This window comes from Cryptomeria japonica, chromosome 6 (genome assembly GCF_030272615.1).
Source record: "Cryptomeria japonica chromosome 6, Sugi_1.0, whole genome shotgun sequence".
Taxonomy (NCBI): domain Eukaryota; kingdom Viridiplantae; phylum Streptophyta; class Pinopsida; order Cupressales; family Cupressaceae; genus Cryptomeria; species Cryptomeria japonica.
The window spans coordinates 1,437,558-1,455,353 of NC_081410.1; the positions used below are offsets into that span (position 1 = coordinate 1,437,558).

Consider the following 17,796-nt stretch of genomic DNA (forward strand, 5'->3'; position numbering starts at 1 on the left):
CCTCAAACAACAACATGAAAAGCAACAACCTACAAACTCCCTCGCACCATCTCTCCACCTTAAAAGGAGAGAGATCCACCTCAATATGAAAGGAAGGAGACCAGACCAATTGTCCAGATAACCCCTTTTCAACCCAAAACCCATGCAACCACTCCACCTCCATAGGAGAGCAAACCACCTCAAGCAAAGATCCATGAGAATGGGCAAAAACAGAAGAAAAACCCCTCATCAAGGAACAAGCAAGGAGAGCACAGAGGGTTCACACAAAAGAAACATGCCCTTCATAGGCGAAAACCAACTCCACCTCCAAAGAATCAACCCCCACCTCAATAGGGGGATAAAAGAAAGGATCCATCTGAAGGAGAAGCCAAACCAAAAGCAGCCCAACTCCAGAACAACCTCATCCCATCAACAAAGGCTCAAAATAGGAACATCCATCTCTTCCCACAAAGAATGTCTCCACCTCAATAGGAGACTCTTCCAGCTTGGCAACCATAGAGAACGAAGAAGGATGCTGAAAAGCCACCCAAACCCAAAACTTTTCCACCATAATCCAATCCACCTCCATAGGAAAGGACACCAAATCCACAGGAGAAGCAAAGGGGAAAGCCCAAGAGAAGACAACAAAATCCCTTATAGAAAACAAACTAATCAAATAATCTAAGACAACCAAGGAACGATGAGATAGAACAAAAGATAAAAAACAAACCACAAACCAGGGGCAGAGGAAGGCAACTAAAACACCAGAAAAACTATGGAGCCAAAAGACCTCGACCCCAAGCAAACAAACCAGACAAGAGACCACTCCAAACCGCCACAAAGGGAGGTAGCAACCGCAAAGGACCCGAAACTAGCACTAAAAACTCCATCCATAGAGAAAGAATGCAACAAAGAAGCGAGGCAAGCAGAAAATCCTTCGACTCAAAAGGGGAAAGTGCGGGAAGAAGGAAAGGCAGCCAACAAAATCAGAATGGATGCCAAGCCACCTTGGATAGAGTCTGAACCGTGACCTAGGAGAAAGTCGACCCATGGAATAGGGGAAACATCTCCAATAACAAAAGGGATCATAGAAGACAAGTCTTGGTGACAAAAATATCACCTCCCAACAACATATCAATGAAACCTTCATCTCAGATGACCAAGAAAGAAGGGTCATCATCATCTCCTTTTGAATCCTCCCCGTCCTCTGCAAATCCATTACCCTAGTGCCTACAAGACACCCGCTCCCGCCCTTACGCTCCATGTGGGGTCATAGAAGACAAAGATTGGCGACAAACACATCACCTCCCAACAACAGATCAATGAAACCTTCACCCCAAATGACCAAGAAAGAAGGGCCATCATCATTTCCTTCTGAATCCCCCCTATCCTCTGCAAATCCAAAAACTCTAGCGCCTGCACGACACTCGCTCCTGCCCTTACGCTTCGTGTGGGGTCATAGAAGACAAAGCTTGGCGACAAACACATCACCCCCAATAGAAGATCCATGGAACCTTCACCCTAGATGACCAAAAAAGAAGGGTCATCATCATCTCCTTCCATATCCTCCCCATCCTCTACAAATCTAGAAACCCCTAGCGCCTACACGACACCCGCTCCCGCCCTTATGCTCCATGATTGTATCCTTAAAATTTGCATTATTGTTGATGAACCTATCACCACAATATTTCTATGAGATTATAACCTTTTCAAACTCACACCATCTTCTCATATGCTTTAGATGGAAAACACATAAACCAAGATAAAATAATTTATAAAAAAATTAAATCTTCAGTTCTAATTTTGAAGAATATTCATCTAGTAAAAGTTTTGTATTAATCATATTGCATTTTAGGAGACATCATTATTATGTGTGTGATTGTATTAAAACAATAATAGACAACTTAAATATTATTAAAATTTATTTAGTATAAAGAATCCCCAAGTTGAAACCCTAAGAAAAAACTTTTGTATACATTTTTTGTTTCCAACAACACAAAATGGCAAAAATAGGGATTTGTCCAAAAAACGAACATCTAAGGTTATATAATAGTTTGTATTAGGGTGCAACAAGGAAGGAATTTTAGTCGTCAAGACATCAATCGAACACTCCAGAATAGGGAAGAAGGTGAGGAATTGAAGAGGTGAGCATAATACATAGTAATTTCAACAACAATATTTTATTTTGAGATCATTTATAAATAAGTTTGCAATGATTTGTTCTCTTTGTGATTGCACTAGTCAACATATTTTTATTATTTTAATATATATTTTGAAATTTTCTTTCGAAAGTAGTTTGAATGTGTGTAAGCCAAATATTATTATATATGTGGATTTGAGACAAGCAACAATAATGTTTACTTATATTATTTTATAGGACGTGTTCTCTAAACAATCTTATTATTTCCCCATCTCATTAATATATAAAATCTCTTAAATATCAAAACAAATGAACTTCAGTCCACTATAAGTGCAGAGGATTTAAAACATTATGTAAAACCAATTAGATGTTCAAATAAGTATGACAATCCAATGCTATGCAAAAGGCAAAGCTACGACACAATAGACTACCTACTTTGTAGTGGAGTTTATTGTAACAAAAATGTGACCAAATGTCGACATGGGAAATAGCTGCGAAGACTTATTTCTTGCTCCACACGTTCAAAATCCACATGGAAAACAATGCACATGTCTTCATGTTTTCCATAGTTGTGGAATGGAAGACAAGTTGAGCATGATATTGAAGCATGTTATTTGAGCAGGTTTTCTCTTCGAGGTAAGTATTTTGTGAGTTTTGAAAATTTATTGTTTGTAGCAGAAGACTATAAAGAGTTTGAATTTATATTCAAGTTCCATCCTCTCTTTTTTCAAAATCTTACAAAGGAAATAACATATGATAAACTCTATTCTCAATCAATTGGGTTACAATTTGATACTACAATGTTGTTGGTAGTCGTTGTAGACACCTAACAGTTGCATAATGAATTAAGTGAATTTTATTCATTTAATTATCCCTAATTCTTCCAATTAATTCCCCTATTCTTCTAATTGACCTTCTAATCAAATTAAAGATTTGATTAAATCTCCTTCTTCTAGCCTAACCTATTAATTAAACTAAGGTTTGATTAAGTACCCTTAGCCATTTGATTAAATAAATCTTATTTATTTGATTAAAATCCCCTTTTCCCCTTTTTATTAAATTCACATTTAATTAAAAATCCCTGTTGCAAATAAATAAACCATTATTTATTTGTGAATAGTCCTCCCCACTTGCAAAATCCTACAAATGCAAGTTGCATCCCTTTTGGCTAAATTAAACCATTTTAATTTGCTAAAATATCTATTTTCCTCACCACTTGCAAAATCCTACATCTCCCACTTGCCTCCATAATCATCCTTCTAGAAACCTCCTAATCCCATCCTAATCATGTCCTTTCCCTGAATTTGGGGGAGCCACTTCTCCAAATTTGGAAGAAAGTCTTTAAAATGCATTTAAGACTTTATCTATTTCAACAAGTTAACTTGTTGAGTCTTCCAAACATGTAAGGCTCTTACATAAACCACTAGTGGTTTTCCTCTTTGAGCAAGTTAGCCTCCAAAGTCTTCAAAAGGCATTTAATGCCTCTCCCACACCCCTTAGCCATGATGGTTGTCCCTTTAACCATTTTCCCTTGTTGCACAAGAGTTTACCTCTTGGGTAATATCATGCCTCGCTGGTTAATGACATTATCCAACGATGTTACTCCTTGAGGTTATCCCTAATTGCTTGCTTAACATCTAATGCTTGTTTAGCATCTTCTCAAGCCCTCTCAAGGTGACATTTGTCAACTTGGGATTGGATTGAATCTCTCCCATAGATTGATAACTTTCAATCCTAGCCCTTGTTGAGATTACTCAATCTCAACCATCGATTTCTCTATTTTGCCTATAAATAGAGCTCATTTCTTCAATTCAAGGATCCCAATCTTGTGCATTCAAATTATAATAATTTTGCAGGTTATCAGGGAGCTCATTTGTCAACTTCAAGCATCTAAGTCTTCTAGCATTAGCATCATAACACTTATCTTAATTGTATTAGGTTTTAGATCATTTAGCCTAAATTGCATATCAATTACACACTTTTTCATCTTCATCTAGCTTAATTAGCTCATCATAATCTTCATTTTGGAATTAACTTAGCCTCATATCATCTCCACCATCTTGATCATAACTAGCTTTTCATCTTGCATCCTTAGCTTTCATTCCTAGCATCATCTTAGCATTCACTAGGATCTTAGTTGCATTCATTTTGATCCTATAATCATCATTTAAATCTCGTTCTCTAGGTTGACATCCAAGAGATCGTGCTCTTCCAAGTGAGGGCCACCTTGAATCTTAAGGATCTCTAGGGATAGAGGATCATGGAACGATTTTGAAAGTTTTTGGTTCACTAACATGTTTTTGTGATTACTAACTCTAATGCAATGTTTCATGTGTGTGTTTGAGGTGTTTTCTTTCATTTGCAAGATGATCCCACATTTCCAGCACACAGTTGCCTCAAGAAATATAGTGTTGATTTGAAGCTCCACAAGTGAGCATTAGGTTTTTAATTTGACTAAGAATTGGTATAATCATGGTAGGGGGTGAAAGTATTGATGGGTTGGTGCGAGCGACATTGGTTGTGAGGTGCTCAAAACCCTTGCATTGACAGGCTTCAAAGATGTGCATGTCATGAGTGAAGAATTCACTTTGTTTTTTCAAAGCTTTGAAGAACACTTATTCTTTTCAGGGCAACATTTTGCATATAGCTAAAAAGCTTAGTCCAAAAATTTTTAATTTTAGAATTACTATAGTATGTATCATTTTGGTGGCAAAATTAGAATTTAGATGGTGTGAATTGAACCGAGTTCATCACATGTTATACTTCAGCCAATCAGTGAACACTTGTTATAAATTGTTATATTTTGCCTAATTATTTAACAATAGAGTTGAAGGTGTTATATTTCACTCGGGAGTTGAACAATAAAGTTAGCGTTGTGGATTCAACAAAAAAATGAATGCACAATTTTTTTTGTACTTTCTTCAAAGGTATTTCTAAATATCGGTTTAAGTTAAAATTATATTACTTCAAATTCATGAAATTAAGCCTAAATTGCAACCTTAACATTTGTAAATTTAGGTGTAGATCAAGTGTACTCATAATAGCTTTGCATATGCTCTTTGTAATTGCACTACTATAAAATACAACTTAAGATAACATGGTAAGCACACCTGCATACAAAGGCTTCAATGCTCATGTGTCTTGTGGAGTTCTAGTGAAAACAATGTTTTTCATTGTAACTCTTAGTTATCCATAGTCAGACAATGCCTTCTCTTCGAATCAAAAGTAAAACTTTGCTAATACTAAATAATGCACTAATAGATATTGCATTACTCAAGATGTACATTATACATAAGATGGAAGGGCTCCTCTAAATGAAATTGAAACAAACCCAAAGTTTAATTATGTAACAATATAAGCATTCATTCTAAACTTTTGGTGGCCTGCATTTAGATTTTAGATCAATTATGGACATCACCTTCTAGTCTTGTAGAGTGCTCGTCATCTAATATAAGTTTAGTCGAGTATTTTATAAGGTTTCCAAGTATTGTATTTTCTATTTAGTATGTATCCCTGTGGATAAACTACATCTAATATTTCTTCAGCATTCTATGTTACTGGGTTTGGCAAATGGGTGCAATTTTCAATATGTAAATCCTTTAATTTAGATAAGGTGGCAACTTTTCCAGGGATGACTTATACCATTTAATACTTCATCACTTCTAGATATGTTTTCTAAATCTTGTGTTTATATTACTGTATCTTAGCAAATTCTTGTTTAAGGAAATCTATTTTGAATTCGTAATTTCTACCTTGCCCCTAACCATTATCAGTTGGAATTCTTCAAAGCCTAGCTTTTTCTTTTAAGGATACATGATCTTTCCACTTAGGTCTGACAAGTTCTTGGCAGTTTTGCTCTACTACATCCATTGAAGCTATATTAAGTATTTTCCTAAAATATAAACCACCATATCTTGAATGGATGACAAATTTTCAACCAAATTAGCCCCCTTTCCTCATTTCTACATATTATTGTTATAGACTTGTAGACGTCTAAAATAGATTAAATTAATATTTAAATTAAGCCTTTCCACAAAATTAATTTAATTAATTGTGTTAGTCCTCTTCCTCTTATAATTAATTAAATCTTATTTAATTAATTTTATCATTATAGCCTTATAATTAATTTATCAAAATTAATTATTCCCCATTCCTTTTAAAATAATTTAAAATCTGCATTATTTCCTCTAAACCTCTATCAGCTAATTAATTTCAATTAACTAAGCTAATTATGTGATTCCTACAAATCACCCTTCCTAACCCTATCTAGCCTAATTAATCCTATCCTAATCATACTTATCATTTTCTCCGATTTTAAATTCCTCCTCTCATTCTCTCTCCTTATGTCACATCCTCCTAACTTTCCATCTACATTCTAATCCCTCATTAACACGCCTAATCACTCTTCCTAATCACTTGCACATTCCTAATCACCTTGATTAGGGAGGAGCCAACTCTTTGCCACAAATGGCTTTCTCATCTCACCTTCCAAACATTAAATGCACCAACTTTGCCTCTTCCAAGGAATGCCAAATCCTTGCACATTCTCATGCCTCCTCTTCCTAAGAAATTTTTAATTCCTTTCTCCATTTATTCTCCCCACACAATATTCTATTTTGGAATTTTTAATTCCCCTTGTCCTCTTCCAAGGAATTTTATATTCCTTTGTCTCTTCCCAATGTACTTGGGGAACTCTTTCCCATGTACTTGAGAAGTGTGGAGACAAGAAATGTCTCTATGGAAAATCTCTTGAATCTCCCACTTTGTCCTCTCAATCCTCTCCCACTTTCTTTCAATCCCAACCTTCCATTCTCATTCAATCTTGTCCCTCCATTTTGGCCTCCTCCAATCTATAAATTGGAGTCCCCTGGTGCAGGAGCACCTAGTTTTGAGTCCAATTTCTTCATTTTGGTGTGTTTGTTCATAGGTTGGTTTGGAGTGGTGAACAAGAGTCTTCTCTTAGGTCCTCGTGTTTTTGAAATGCTTTGGTAGGTTGAATGTCCTTAGGACAATGCATTTGCTCAAATTTGGCTTGTAAGCCTTTGTAAGCCTAAAATGGCAAAATCTTGCATTTAGATGAAAAATGCATTGAATAGACTTGTTTGGCATTGGGAAATGTTAATTTAATGGTTTTTAGTCGTCCTAGATGGTTTGGAGGAGAAAAAAAAGCATGTAAGGCAAAAATGCACTTTTTGGCAAAAGTTGTCAAAGTTGCTTAACAACTTTTTGCAATGTTGAGCAACTTTTTGCATTTTTGAGCAAAGGGTTGGTTAGGAAATCGATGGAGAGTTAGTTAGGCCAAAAATGGCATACAAAATCCCTGATAATAAATGTAATGAGGTTGTTGAACGCCTGGAGTTGATTGGAATACAATTTGAGACCAATTTTGAAGTTTTACATTATATTTTTCAAGAATTAGAGCAGCAATTTGTATTTAATGGATTGATTGCATTGCTATTTTTTTCTTGTTGTTTTGTACATGTTCTTGTAGTGCTCAGGAACCAATTTGGTTACTTTATTTGCAGGTTTGAATTGAGTTTTCAATTTTGCAAGCTCTCAGCCTGAGTAAGGGTTTGAGAGGCCCAAACATGGTTCCAGCTTAAAGTCCTTCGATTTCTTCTCAATAACCCTTGGGAATCGAGCCATGGAACCTTTTTATAGTGTATATAGTTTTTATTTTCCTTTGGAGGTAATTGAAAGTCCAATGAGCATCATTTCCTAGGTGAGTTCAGTCATAGCCCGGTTAGGAAATGAACGAGATTATGCAAGTGTTTGTAGGAATGAGAAGGGCTGGAGTTGCAGAGTGTTTGGAATGAACAATTGATGTGTGGAAGAGCATATGTGTGAGTTTGGAGGTGTGAAAGATCAAGGAAGACACCAAACCCTTGGAAAAAGATCCAAACAAGCCTAAAACCACCTAAAACAAGCATTTCTCGGGTTTCATACTTGTACGGTCATATTGAAATTCCTCACTTCATAAATTGGAAAGTACTTCCAAAAGGGTATCCTGATCATCAAATATTTTGTGTGGGTCTTTGGATAAATTGTGATCAAATCCACAAACACTGGTTAGGTAGGGCTAATTGAGGCTCTAGGGCTACTAGACCTAGAAAATAGGAAAAGGAAGGAGAGATGGGGAAATGAATCAGAGATTCACTCAAAACCAGTTGATTACCCTTGGAAAACATAACAAACACCTACTACAACCTCTGCAAGCATTTTTTAGGATTTTAAGAGTGGAAGGTTGGATTTACCCTTGTGAATCTCAACCATGCCCAAGCAACTAGTGAGCACATTTTGATTGGGAGCACTTTTAGAGAGTTGAGGTGTCTAAATTGACTAGTAGACTAGATGAACAATGAATGAAGTCCACTTAGACAACACCTGACTGCCCTTAAACAAGGAATTATCTCTGTTTGAGGATACCTCCCCATCATCCCCTATCCTCATAATTCATCCATCTTTCATACAATCTTATGTTGCCCATTTGAGCTCTAAATTTCATCTTTCATGCAATCTTATGCTGCCCATTTGAGCTCAAAATTCCATCATCATACTCTTATAATGCCAAATTATTGCCTCACACAATCCATCTCATCCATACTCATCATTTGAATCCAATCCATCTTGTTGTGTAGTGGAGAGCAATCCACATATCCCTCATCAAAGGAGAAAATCAAGTAGAGCAATTGGGCACATCCACTTCATCAAGCTCAATTGGAGGAAGAAGTGAAAACTAAGGTATAAAGGTCATTTTGCTTTGTTTGAATGCTTTTATTAGTGTTTGGTTTGGTTTATGCAATTGATCATTAGATTATATTTTTCCCTCTTCAAGACCATCCCACCAAAACTTCCATGCAGGAAGCAAATACAAAGCCACAAAATAAAAATCTCACACATTGTTATCCATAAACACCACAATAATTAAGCTCCTCTTTCAAAAATATTTGCAATAAGTCATTAACTAAAACATGATTAGTTTGGTACAACTGACGACAATCACCATTTACCATGTCCTTAGACTAGTGTCCTATGTCGTTTATATTCTTAAGGACACAACACATTTGGTAATATAACCGTCTCCATTAACCAACCATAACTAAATACTAAATACTAAATAGCATTAAAAATATTTTATTTGTTTTATTGTTGTTAACATATTAATTTCTTGTGGGGTGAATGTTTTGAATAAAAAGAACACAAGAAAATGCAACTGACAAAGTGATTAGGAGTATCTGTAATAGTTTATAGACTAGTTATCTATCACAAAAAAGTCACCAAATTATAAAGATTTGAGAACTGTCCATCTCATGTGAATTGACAGAAGTCAGTGGTTCTTAATTTTAAACTAATTTGCTTCAAAATTGGATTAAACCTAGAAAATATCACTACTGAGGAATACAAAATAATCCATGGATTCATAACAAAGTCTCATATTCAAATCATCAAGAGACGATAAAGTGTTGAGAGAATGTAAAACACTCAATAAAAATCAAAACAAAAATCCCAATCCATCATATAACTAGAATACAAATTTTAACACAATAAAAATAAAAGTGGATAAAACTAGGGTTTATTGTTGCTTAACCCATTCTACCATATAACTAGAATATGAATTCTAATACAATGAAAATATAAGAAGATAAAAATAAGGGTTGTGGCTGCTCACCTTCCTACTGCAGAGGAAACAAATGGCCTGAACTGATATGCTCACATGAATTTGTCTAAGAAAAGATGTATCCCTCACAATAATACAACAAGAGAATTCAAACAATTATATCACTAAAAATTTGACATTCTAAGGTTTTACTCTAACATACTTCTTCAGGTGGCTTTTCTTTTTTCGCAGTCCCAAAAGCTTTGCAACAAGAATCCTAAGTTTTTAGAGTAGCTTCAACAAATCAAGCAACAGGTTTTGCAAATTCATCATGAGCATAGTTCCATTCAATGTAAATTCACTATATAGTGCATGCAAAGTCCTATTGATGTACATTCTCCTTGTAATTAGATGCTCTTTTGTAAGCAAATATGTATATTTCATTGTTATTATAAGAATGCTATTGTTCCCATGTAATCTGATTTGTTGAGAAGTATTTTGTTACTTTGTTTTTGGCAACCTACTGGTTGCCTTCTCTATGTAATTTTTGCTTGGTTTAAAAAAAAATAAACAGTATCACAATAATGCAACTAGAAGATACTTAAAAAGTTGCATGGATGACCACAATAATGCATCAAAAGTGACCTAAATAGTTGGATGGAACATATTAAAAAAATATTATAATTGGACAAGAAAAGTTTTATTTGATTCTTCATTTGAAATCGATGAGTAATTCACATTATTTGTACAAATAGTAAAAATTAATAGATTATAACGAATATTGTCACGTCTATTATGTCTACTCAAATTTAATTGAAATACACAAAAACACTTCTCCTCCCATGTGCATCACTATAAATTTTCCATGCCACCTTCAAATAGAAAACTCTAGAAATATTAGAAGACATCTCATCAACATTTTTTGTGTTTGACTTTTCCACTTAAACTAGTATTTCAAAAGAATACTTTATGCAATGCACATCTCAAGAAAATTGCTAGCATTGCTATGAAATCACCATCTTAATAAATGTGATAAACCTTGCCATTCAAGCAAAAGACTGTAGACATATTATAACATTCTTTAATCTTTGACTTTCTGCTTGGATTAGTATTTCAAACATAATAGTTCACCGTTTGCAAATTATTAAGTAGTATTTGACAACAATTGCACATTTGTCCACATCTCAATATAATTTCAATAATAATATGAAAATGCATAAAAAATTGGACAAAACAATTGATGTTGACATCAATGTAATATGAGTGCACATTACTATTGTCCAAGAGAATTATTATTATTTTTTTTTGAAATTTAATATATAAAAGAATAAAACCTTTAGAAAAAAAATCAATGGATTTTAATTCTTCATCCCTATTAATTGATGCTGTTAAAAAATAATTAAATTAATGAATTAATTGATGCTGTTAAAAAATAATTAAATTAAATGAATGCATTAGCATTACATCCATAGATTACTAGCTCCACATATAATTTCTAAATAAGTTTAACAATAACTATTAACCAAAATAATTTAAATAGTCCATGAAACCTGTCCTAAACGGCCGCATGAGCCCTGCCCGAAGACCCTTTCCCCTATTTATACTCTGCATCGTCGCGTGTAAACTCGGAAAAGTTATTCCAGCTGAGGGAATATAACAACAGGAAGCTAGTTTTCCTTTTTTAATCACAGGATATAGATCTATAGATCGCCGTGAGGAATGATGGGAGTTCTCCATTCCATTTGTGGAAGAACATATTCAGGACCTTCGCCATTTTATTTTACCTTCACTAAGTACGAGGTAAGATCATGTCTTAAAATTAGTTTGCCTGAATTTTTATGAAAATTCAAATGAGATAACACCCACAACGGGTAGGCTTTAATTCTTTTATATTCAAAACCCAACCTCTGAATCTTGTGCCGCATATTTCAATGTATTTGATAACGATTTTTGCTATTTAAACCCTCGGGATGGTGTAAAGGATTGCAAGCGATGGCTGCCAGAGGTAAGATTTTGTGGGTTATGGATATCTGTGTTGATTGGACGAGGCGACCAAAATCTAGATGTTTGCTTTTGAAATGGTGTTCATTAGAACCTAAATCACATTTGCACCAATGCCCACAATCTATTGCCAGATCCAGCAGTGTTAAAGAAGGCACTGCAGATAATTCAGACATTAATCAATCAATTGTTGCAGAGGAGGAGGACAAATTGATTTCATTAGAAGAAAGAGAAATGGATTCACGCCCAAAAATGCAAAACCAATATGACGAATTGTTATCAAGGCATAGTTCTACTGTCCCATCGAGAAAAGTGACGGGTATAGATGACCAGCTTACTGATTATGAAAAAATTTGCGGGGTGTTTCTTCAGAAGCTCAAAGGCAAAGCTGCTGTGGAAGCTGCTTTTGCGCAGACCGGCGTGATATTAACTTCCGAAACAATTGAAAGAGTGGTGAAAAGGGCGAGTCTAAGTGGGCAGGCTCTCCTCACTTTCTTTAGATGGGCTGGTAAGCAGCCCAATTGCCAGCACAACTTGAATTCATACAATGACATGCTCAGTGGCTTAGGAAGAAGGAAGTACTTCGATCAAATGGAGGGAGTGCTGCACCAAATGAATACACAGGGTCCCTCACCCACATTCAAAACAATAGACATTGTCATGACCAGGTATATCAAGGGAAATCGAATTGCTGAAGCAGTTAAAACTTTTGATAGGATGGAGGAATTCGGTTTGATGGCCGATACAGCAGTCTTAAACACGTTGCTGCATAGGCTTTGCCAGGATAACCATACTGGGTCCGCACATTGTTTACTCAACAAAATGAGAAAAAAAATCCGTCCAGATAATATCACTTACAGCATAATAATAGGTGGTTGGGCGAAACAGGGAAGAATAAAAGAGATATATAGGACTTTGAAAGATATGAGTGAACTGAACCTTAAGCCTGACTGCATAACCTATAATTATGTTCTTGAGGGTTTGTTCAGGGCTGGAAGAAATATTGCTGCTGTCAAGCTTCTGAAAAATATGTCAGTAAAAGGTTGCTCTCCAACCACAACTACCTATAATACAGTGATTAAACATTTATGCTTAGGAGGAAGCCTAAATGAGGGGCTTACATACTATAATGAAATGTTAGCCAAGGGTTGTAAGCCTAATAATACAACTTACAGTTTGTTGATTAGGTTTTTAATAAAGGCTCGTAGAGTTGCCGAGTCCCTTGAATTTTTCAATCTTATGCTGGAAGGTGGCGTTATACCTGAAGTTGGAACAGTTAATTCCTTTATTGAACCTTTGTGTAAATTTGGTCCTCCTGATGCTGCCCTGCAATTCTACAAACAAATGAAACTAGTGGGTTGCGATCCTAACTCGAAAACCTATAAATTGCTGCTAATGAGGCTGGGAAGATTTGGCTTTTGGGATCAAATGATGAAACTTTGGCACGAGATGGAGGAAAGTGGGTGGACTTCTGATGTCGAAGTCTACACTTATATTGTAAATGGGTTCTGCAATGGAAGAAAGTTAGATGAAGCTGCTTACTTCATGGGAGAAGCACTAAGCAAAGGATTTTGTCCAGGGCGAATTATATGTTCCAAGCTCATTCACAAGTTAATAAGAGCTAGGAAAGCTGAGGTGGCGTACAATATCTTTCGCAAACTTAAAGATGCACGCAGAAATGATAAGATTAAGAGAATTCAGCGTTCAAGGGGTTGGCAATACTGAACTGGAGTGATTTATATCTGTAAATCATTCTTTGTTTGGCATAAGAGGTGGGAAGTGGTTGATCCTACTTTGCCGTAAAGATGTAGCTGAGGTCATCATAAACAGGCAAGTACTGGAATTAGCTTAATTATTGTTGGTCTATTTATCGCTAGAAAATTTTTAGGAGTTATGAGCCAAAAAGGAAAATGAAACCTCGTGGTCATGAATCCAGGTATAAATTGTTGGGATTTCCAAAGCCCATAAAAAAAATTGTATCTCTGGTGTTTGGTCTTACTGCAACTCTGAGGACCCAGAATTGAACTAGAACTCTCATGGACAGAGCCAAAGCTGTAAAATTTGGATAGAACTCTTTTTGTCACAGAGCTGGGTTATGATCACAATTTTATCTTCCGAGGGACAAGAAAGCAAAGCATATACTGTAAGTTCAAAATGAGAGAAAACAACCTATAATGCATATCCGTTCACTATTTAGCTTAGTTACATAATCCATTTCGGAAGGCTAATTTTTGCAAGAAAGAATCTCGTGGCAAACAGATATGGCTATCACACGATGTTTTAATTTCTTTTTTTAGTTTATGACATGATGATATGAGCAATGGAGACATCAGGACCATCAGTAAATATTAAAGTTTTTAAAGTTTCTTTGATTGGGAGAATTGGGGGATGCTTTACTAGGAGGCGAAAAATTTCCTAGATATTGGGAATTGGTGGGACAGCTAATAAAATGTGTATAAATTTAAAACTCAGAACTATATAAAATATTGAGAGATTTAAAATTGTTTTAAATGTACATCTCTTTCTCTCTATACATAGATATAGACATACACATACACATACAGGTTGCACTGAAACGGGGGTACTTGGAGACTTTGGAGACTGATACTCCTACCAGTATGGCTATTTTTCAAAATAGGAGACGGGGGTAGTTGGAGACACCAATTTTTTTAATATAATTTAATAATTTATAGAAAATCTGGAAACAGGTGTATATCTGTAAAACTAAATATGAATATAGACAAAGGTACAAGGAAATTGAAGGCAATGACCCAAACCAACAAGTTGAATCTTTCAATACTGCAAATCCTTTCGCTCTTCTATGTGATTATATATATGAGAATGTGAATATAGATTATATATATGAGAATATGAATATAGACATACTCACAAGAATGAAGAAAGAAAATGTATATAATTCACCCCCTTGTGTATACCACAAAGTCTACATAAAGGAATTAAAAGAACAACAACAAGAATATAGAAAATATGAATACCTTTTGAGTTTTGCATCGAACTGGAAATAGCCAAATGGCAAATACTTGTGGTCTTATTAGCCCACATTGACTCTTGCCCTGTGTTGTCTCCTGTTTTCCCTTCTATGGAGTGTTTATTTTCCAGCTTCCTGGTGCATTTAAGTATTAATCTTTAGGGATTTTTGTTTTATTTGTGTGGGAGTCGGCACCTTTTGCGTGGGAGACAACAAGAGCCTTTGGGAGACCACCGTTGAAAGTCTCCTGCAATTGGAGACGTCTTAGGCAAGGTCTCCGGTACTGGAGATGTGTCCTTCTAATACACATACATACGTATATACTACATATATATACATATATGTACATATACATACATACACACACATGTACATATATATGTATATGTATATATACATGGGGACATTGTTAGACATTCTGGGGTATCTAGATGCATCTGAGATGTTCCCTTCACGATGGAGACATCATCAGATTTGTCAGGTGGACGTGGCAGGGATTTGAGATTTCCCAAAGGATGGGGACATTTTCGAAGTGACCATCAATTTTTTTTGGCCGTGGGATGTTTCATCCTTGTTCCCTATCTCGAAGATTTCTCAGACCTCCAGAATGCATGGGGAGACATGTCCCTTTGGAATGTTTACATTTTATCCATCGAGAATGTGAAATCTCTTCCTGTTTTCTTCTTTCTATTTAATTGTTTAAAATGAAATATCGATTGTCAAGGATCTGTCACATACAGTTCTAGTTTTGTTGGCTTTCTTAAATTATTTGTTCTATATCCAGTTTGGTACAAAAAAACTTTGTAAACCCAAATACGGTAGCATTGAATTACTTTTATCAATATATTCACAAGTTCCTTCACTTTTCTACAGATTTAAATTAAGTTGGAAAATTCCACAGTGAACTGGTAATGCTTTTTTCAAGGTCAATCAACACTGGTTAATAAATTTGTATTTTTGCTTTGATGTGGCAAAGATCTGAAATATTCTGTGTTGCATGTTGTCACGAGATATTTTTAGAGAAATATCAGATGAAAAAGCATATTCAAATAGCTCTTGAAGAAAAATGAATATAGAATAACTTAGAGTCTCTTTTTGACCTGAAATATAATTGCAATAAGGCATTTTTGAGATTGTATATGGTTGTAAGCCTGCAACAATTAAAATAGACATCCTTTTGTATAACAAAATGTTAGGCCCACAAATTTTATGGGTTATATAGTAACTTATGGAGCAAAAAGGTGGATTATGTTGTTAAATTCCCTGAATTGTTAACAGGTTACAAGATCCATAATGTCTTCAATCCACCATGCCTTGCTTAAATCTATCTTGTTTAGTCAACAAGTTCTTTACATGAGATGAAGAGAGTGATATTGTCATAGAACAAAGTTGGCTTTTTTATGCCAGTACATCATCAAGCAGTAATGGAACAGAAATAATATTACAAAGCATTGGCACTGATTAGAATGCTTTGAAGCTAAATAATTACAGAGGCAAGGGACTTCTTGTGCATAAACTAATGCTACTCAAAAACTTGATTATAATTAATTTGGGCAGTCATACTCAATTGATCAGGGGATTGGTTAAAAGATGTGGGTAAGGATTCTATTTTTTGGCCCTCGAGAATTATGATTTGTGCTTTTTGCAATCTATGATTCTTACAAACTCACTATAGAAACCTTCTTATTTCATTATCCTGATTGTAAGCTAAGATATAAAAAATTCAAACTGTATCCGCTGGAAATGCATAAAAACCATGCACTGTTTGACACTGATTAACATGGAGAAAGCCCACCGGAAGTCAAAAAATTCCATCACAAGGAAAGACACGACTATATTCTTGCTTTAGAAATGACCAGTGCAGTGTATAATGGGATGATTCTCTTGGAATATGTGCTCGTTTTCCTTTATAAGCACAAACCTCAGACACTCAAATCTTTTTTGGAAGTTGCCAAAAACAGCCCTTGCACACAGGTTTGCAAGGATATATATAACCTCAGTCACTCAATTTGTTTTGGATGTATATGTTTGTGTGCATGTGATGGCGACTTGCTTCAGTTGCTGGATGCTTGGTCTTTCTTGACTACTATGTCCCCCTTCCTGCTAGATATTCTTGTAATGAATATGCAACACCTATTATCTCAAGAATGTTACAGTTGGAAATCAGGCAACACTGCCTCAAAAGGCTGTTGAAGCAGCAGAGTTTTCAAATTCCTTCTATGAGCATTTTGATCGAACAATTTCTAGGATTGTTCTTGATGTCTTCTTCGTGCTCAGCTATGCTTCTTCAAGATTCAAACATTGACTTTGAATCCCTATATACCAGGCACGTCTTTTCCCTTGTGCATTTGAGAATCATAGTCATTTTTCACATTTATCTTAGAACATTAGTGATCCATTTCAAATCATATCTACTTAAAGAGAAAGATCTTGGTACCACAAATTCTTAGTTGCTGAGAAGATTGCGAATCATTTTCTCCACCCTCTCTCTTGATTTTCTTCAACATCATTGGAAGCATGGCGTAAGGATCTCACATGCAAAGTTGAGACTAATCACCATATTCCTCAAGGCAATAGGATCTTCGAGGGTTCTTCTAGCTTCATCCTCAGTAGGATCAGGAATCTGTTGTTGTTCATGAGGTACAAAGTTTGCTCATTATATAAGGTAAAGCGACAAACTCACCTGGGGATCTCATCATACACCAAGTTATCATGTTATTGAGGTTAGGACCTAAAAGATCACCTTCACCTCAACCTCATCTTTTATGAGATTAGATGGAGGTGTCTTTGTTTTACATAGGATTTAAATTGCCCCTTGCTATCTTTTCCAATTACCCAAATTAGAGTTTTTTATCTGCAAACCTTTGAGAAGCAATCAGGCTCTTCATGGGACTATTAAGGCCACCAAATTGATTTCTTCCTTCTTTTGACCTATTTCAACATTTAGAGTTTTCATATCCAAATTTTTGGTGTAGTTTGGTACAACACTAAATGACTAAATCTAATGTGTCATGACAAACAAAAAATCAAAGCAAATAATGTAAAAGACAAAGAACAACAATACTTCCTTCCCCTCTTCCTCCCTCTTTG

General features: G+C 35.3%; 1 protein-coding gene across 1 annotated transcript; it reads left to right on the forward strand.

Moving 5' to 3' along the window:
* Positions 1-11,296: 11,296 nt before the first annotated feature.
* Positions 11,297-14,044, forward strand: LOC131077540 (putative pentatricopeptide repeat-containing protein At5g43820). Its single transcript, XM_058015054.1, has 3 exons — positions 11,297-11,516; positions 11,698-13,547; positions 13,654-14,044. The coding sequence occupies exon 2, from the start codon at positions 11,709-11,711 to the stop codon at positions 13,440-13,442; it is 1,734 nt and encodes a 577-aa protein (XP_057871037.1). The 5' UTR covers positions 11,297-11,516; positions 11,698-11,708; the 3' UTR covers positions 13,443-13,547; positions 13,654-14,044.
* Positions 14,045-17,796: the final 3,752 nt, after the last annotated feature.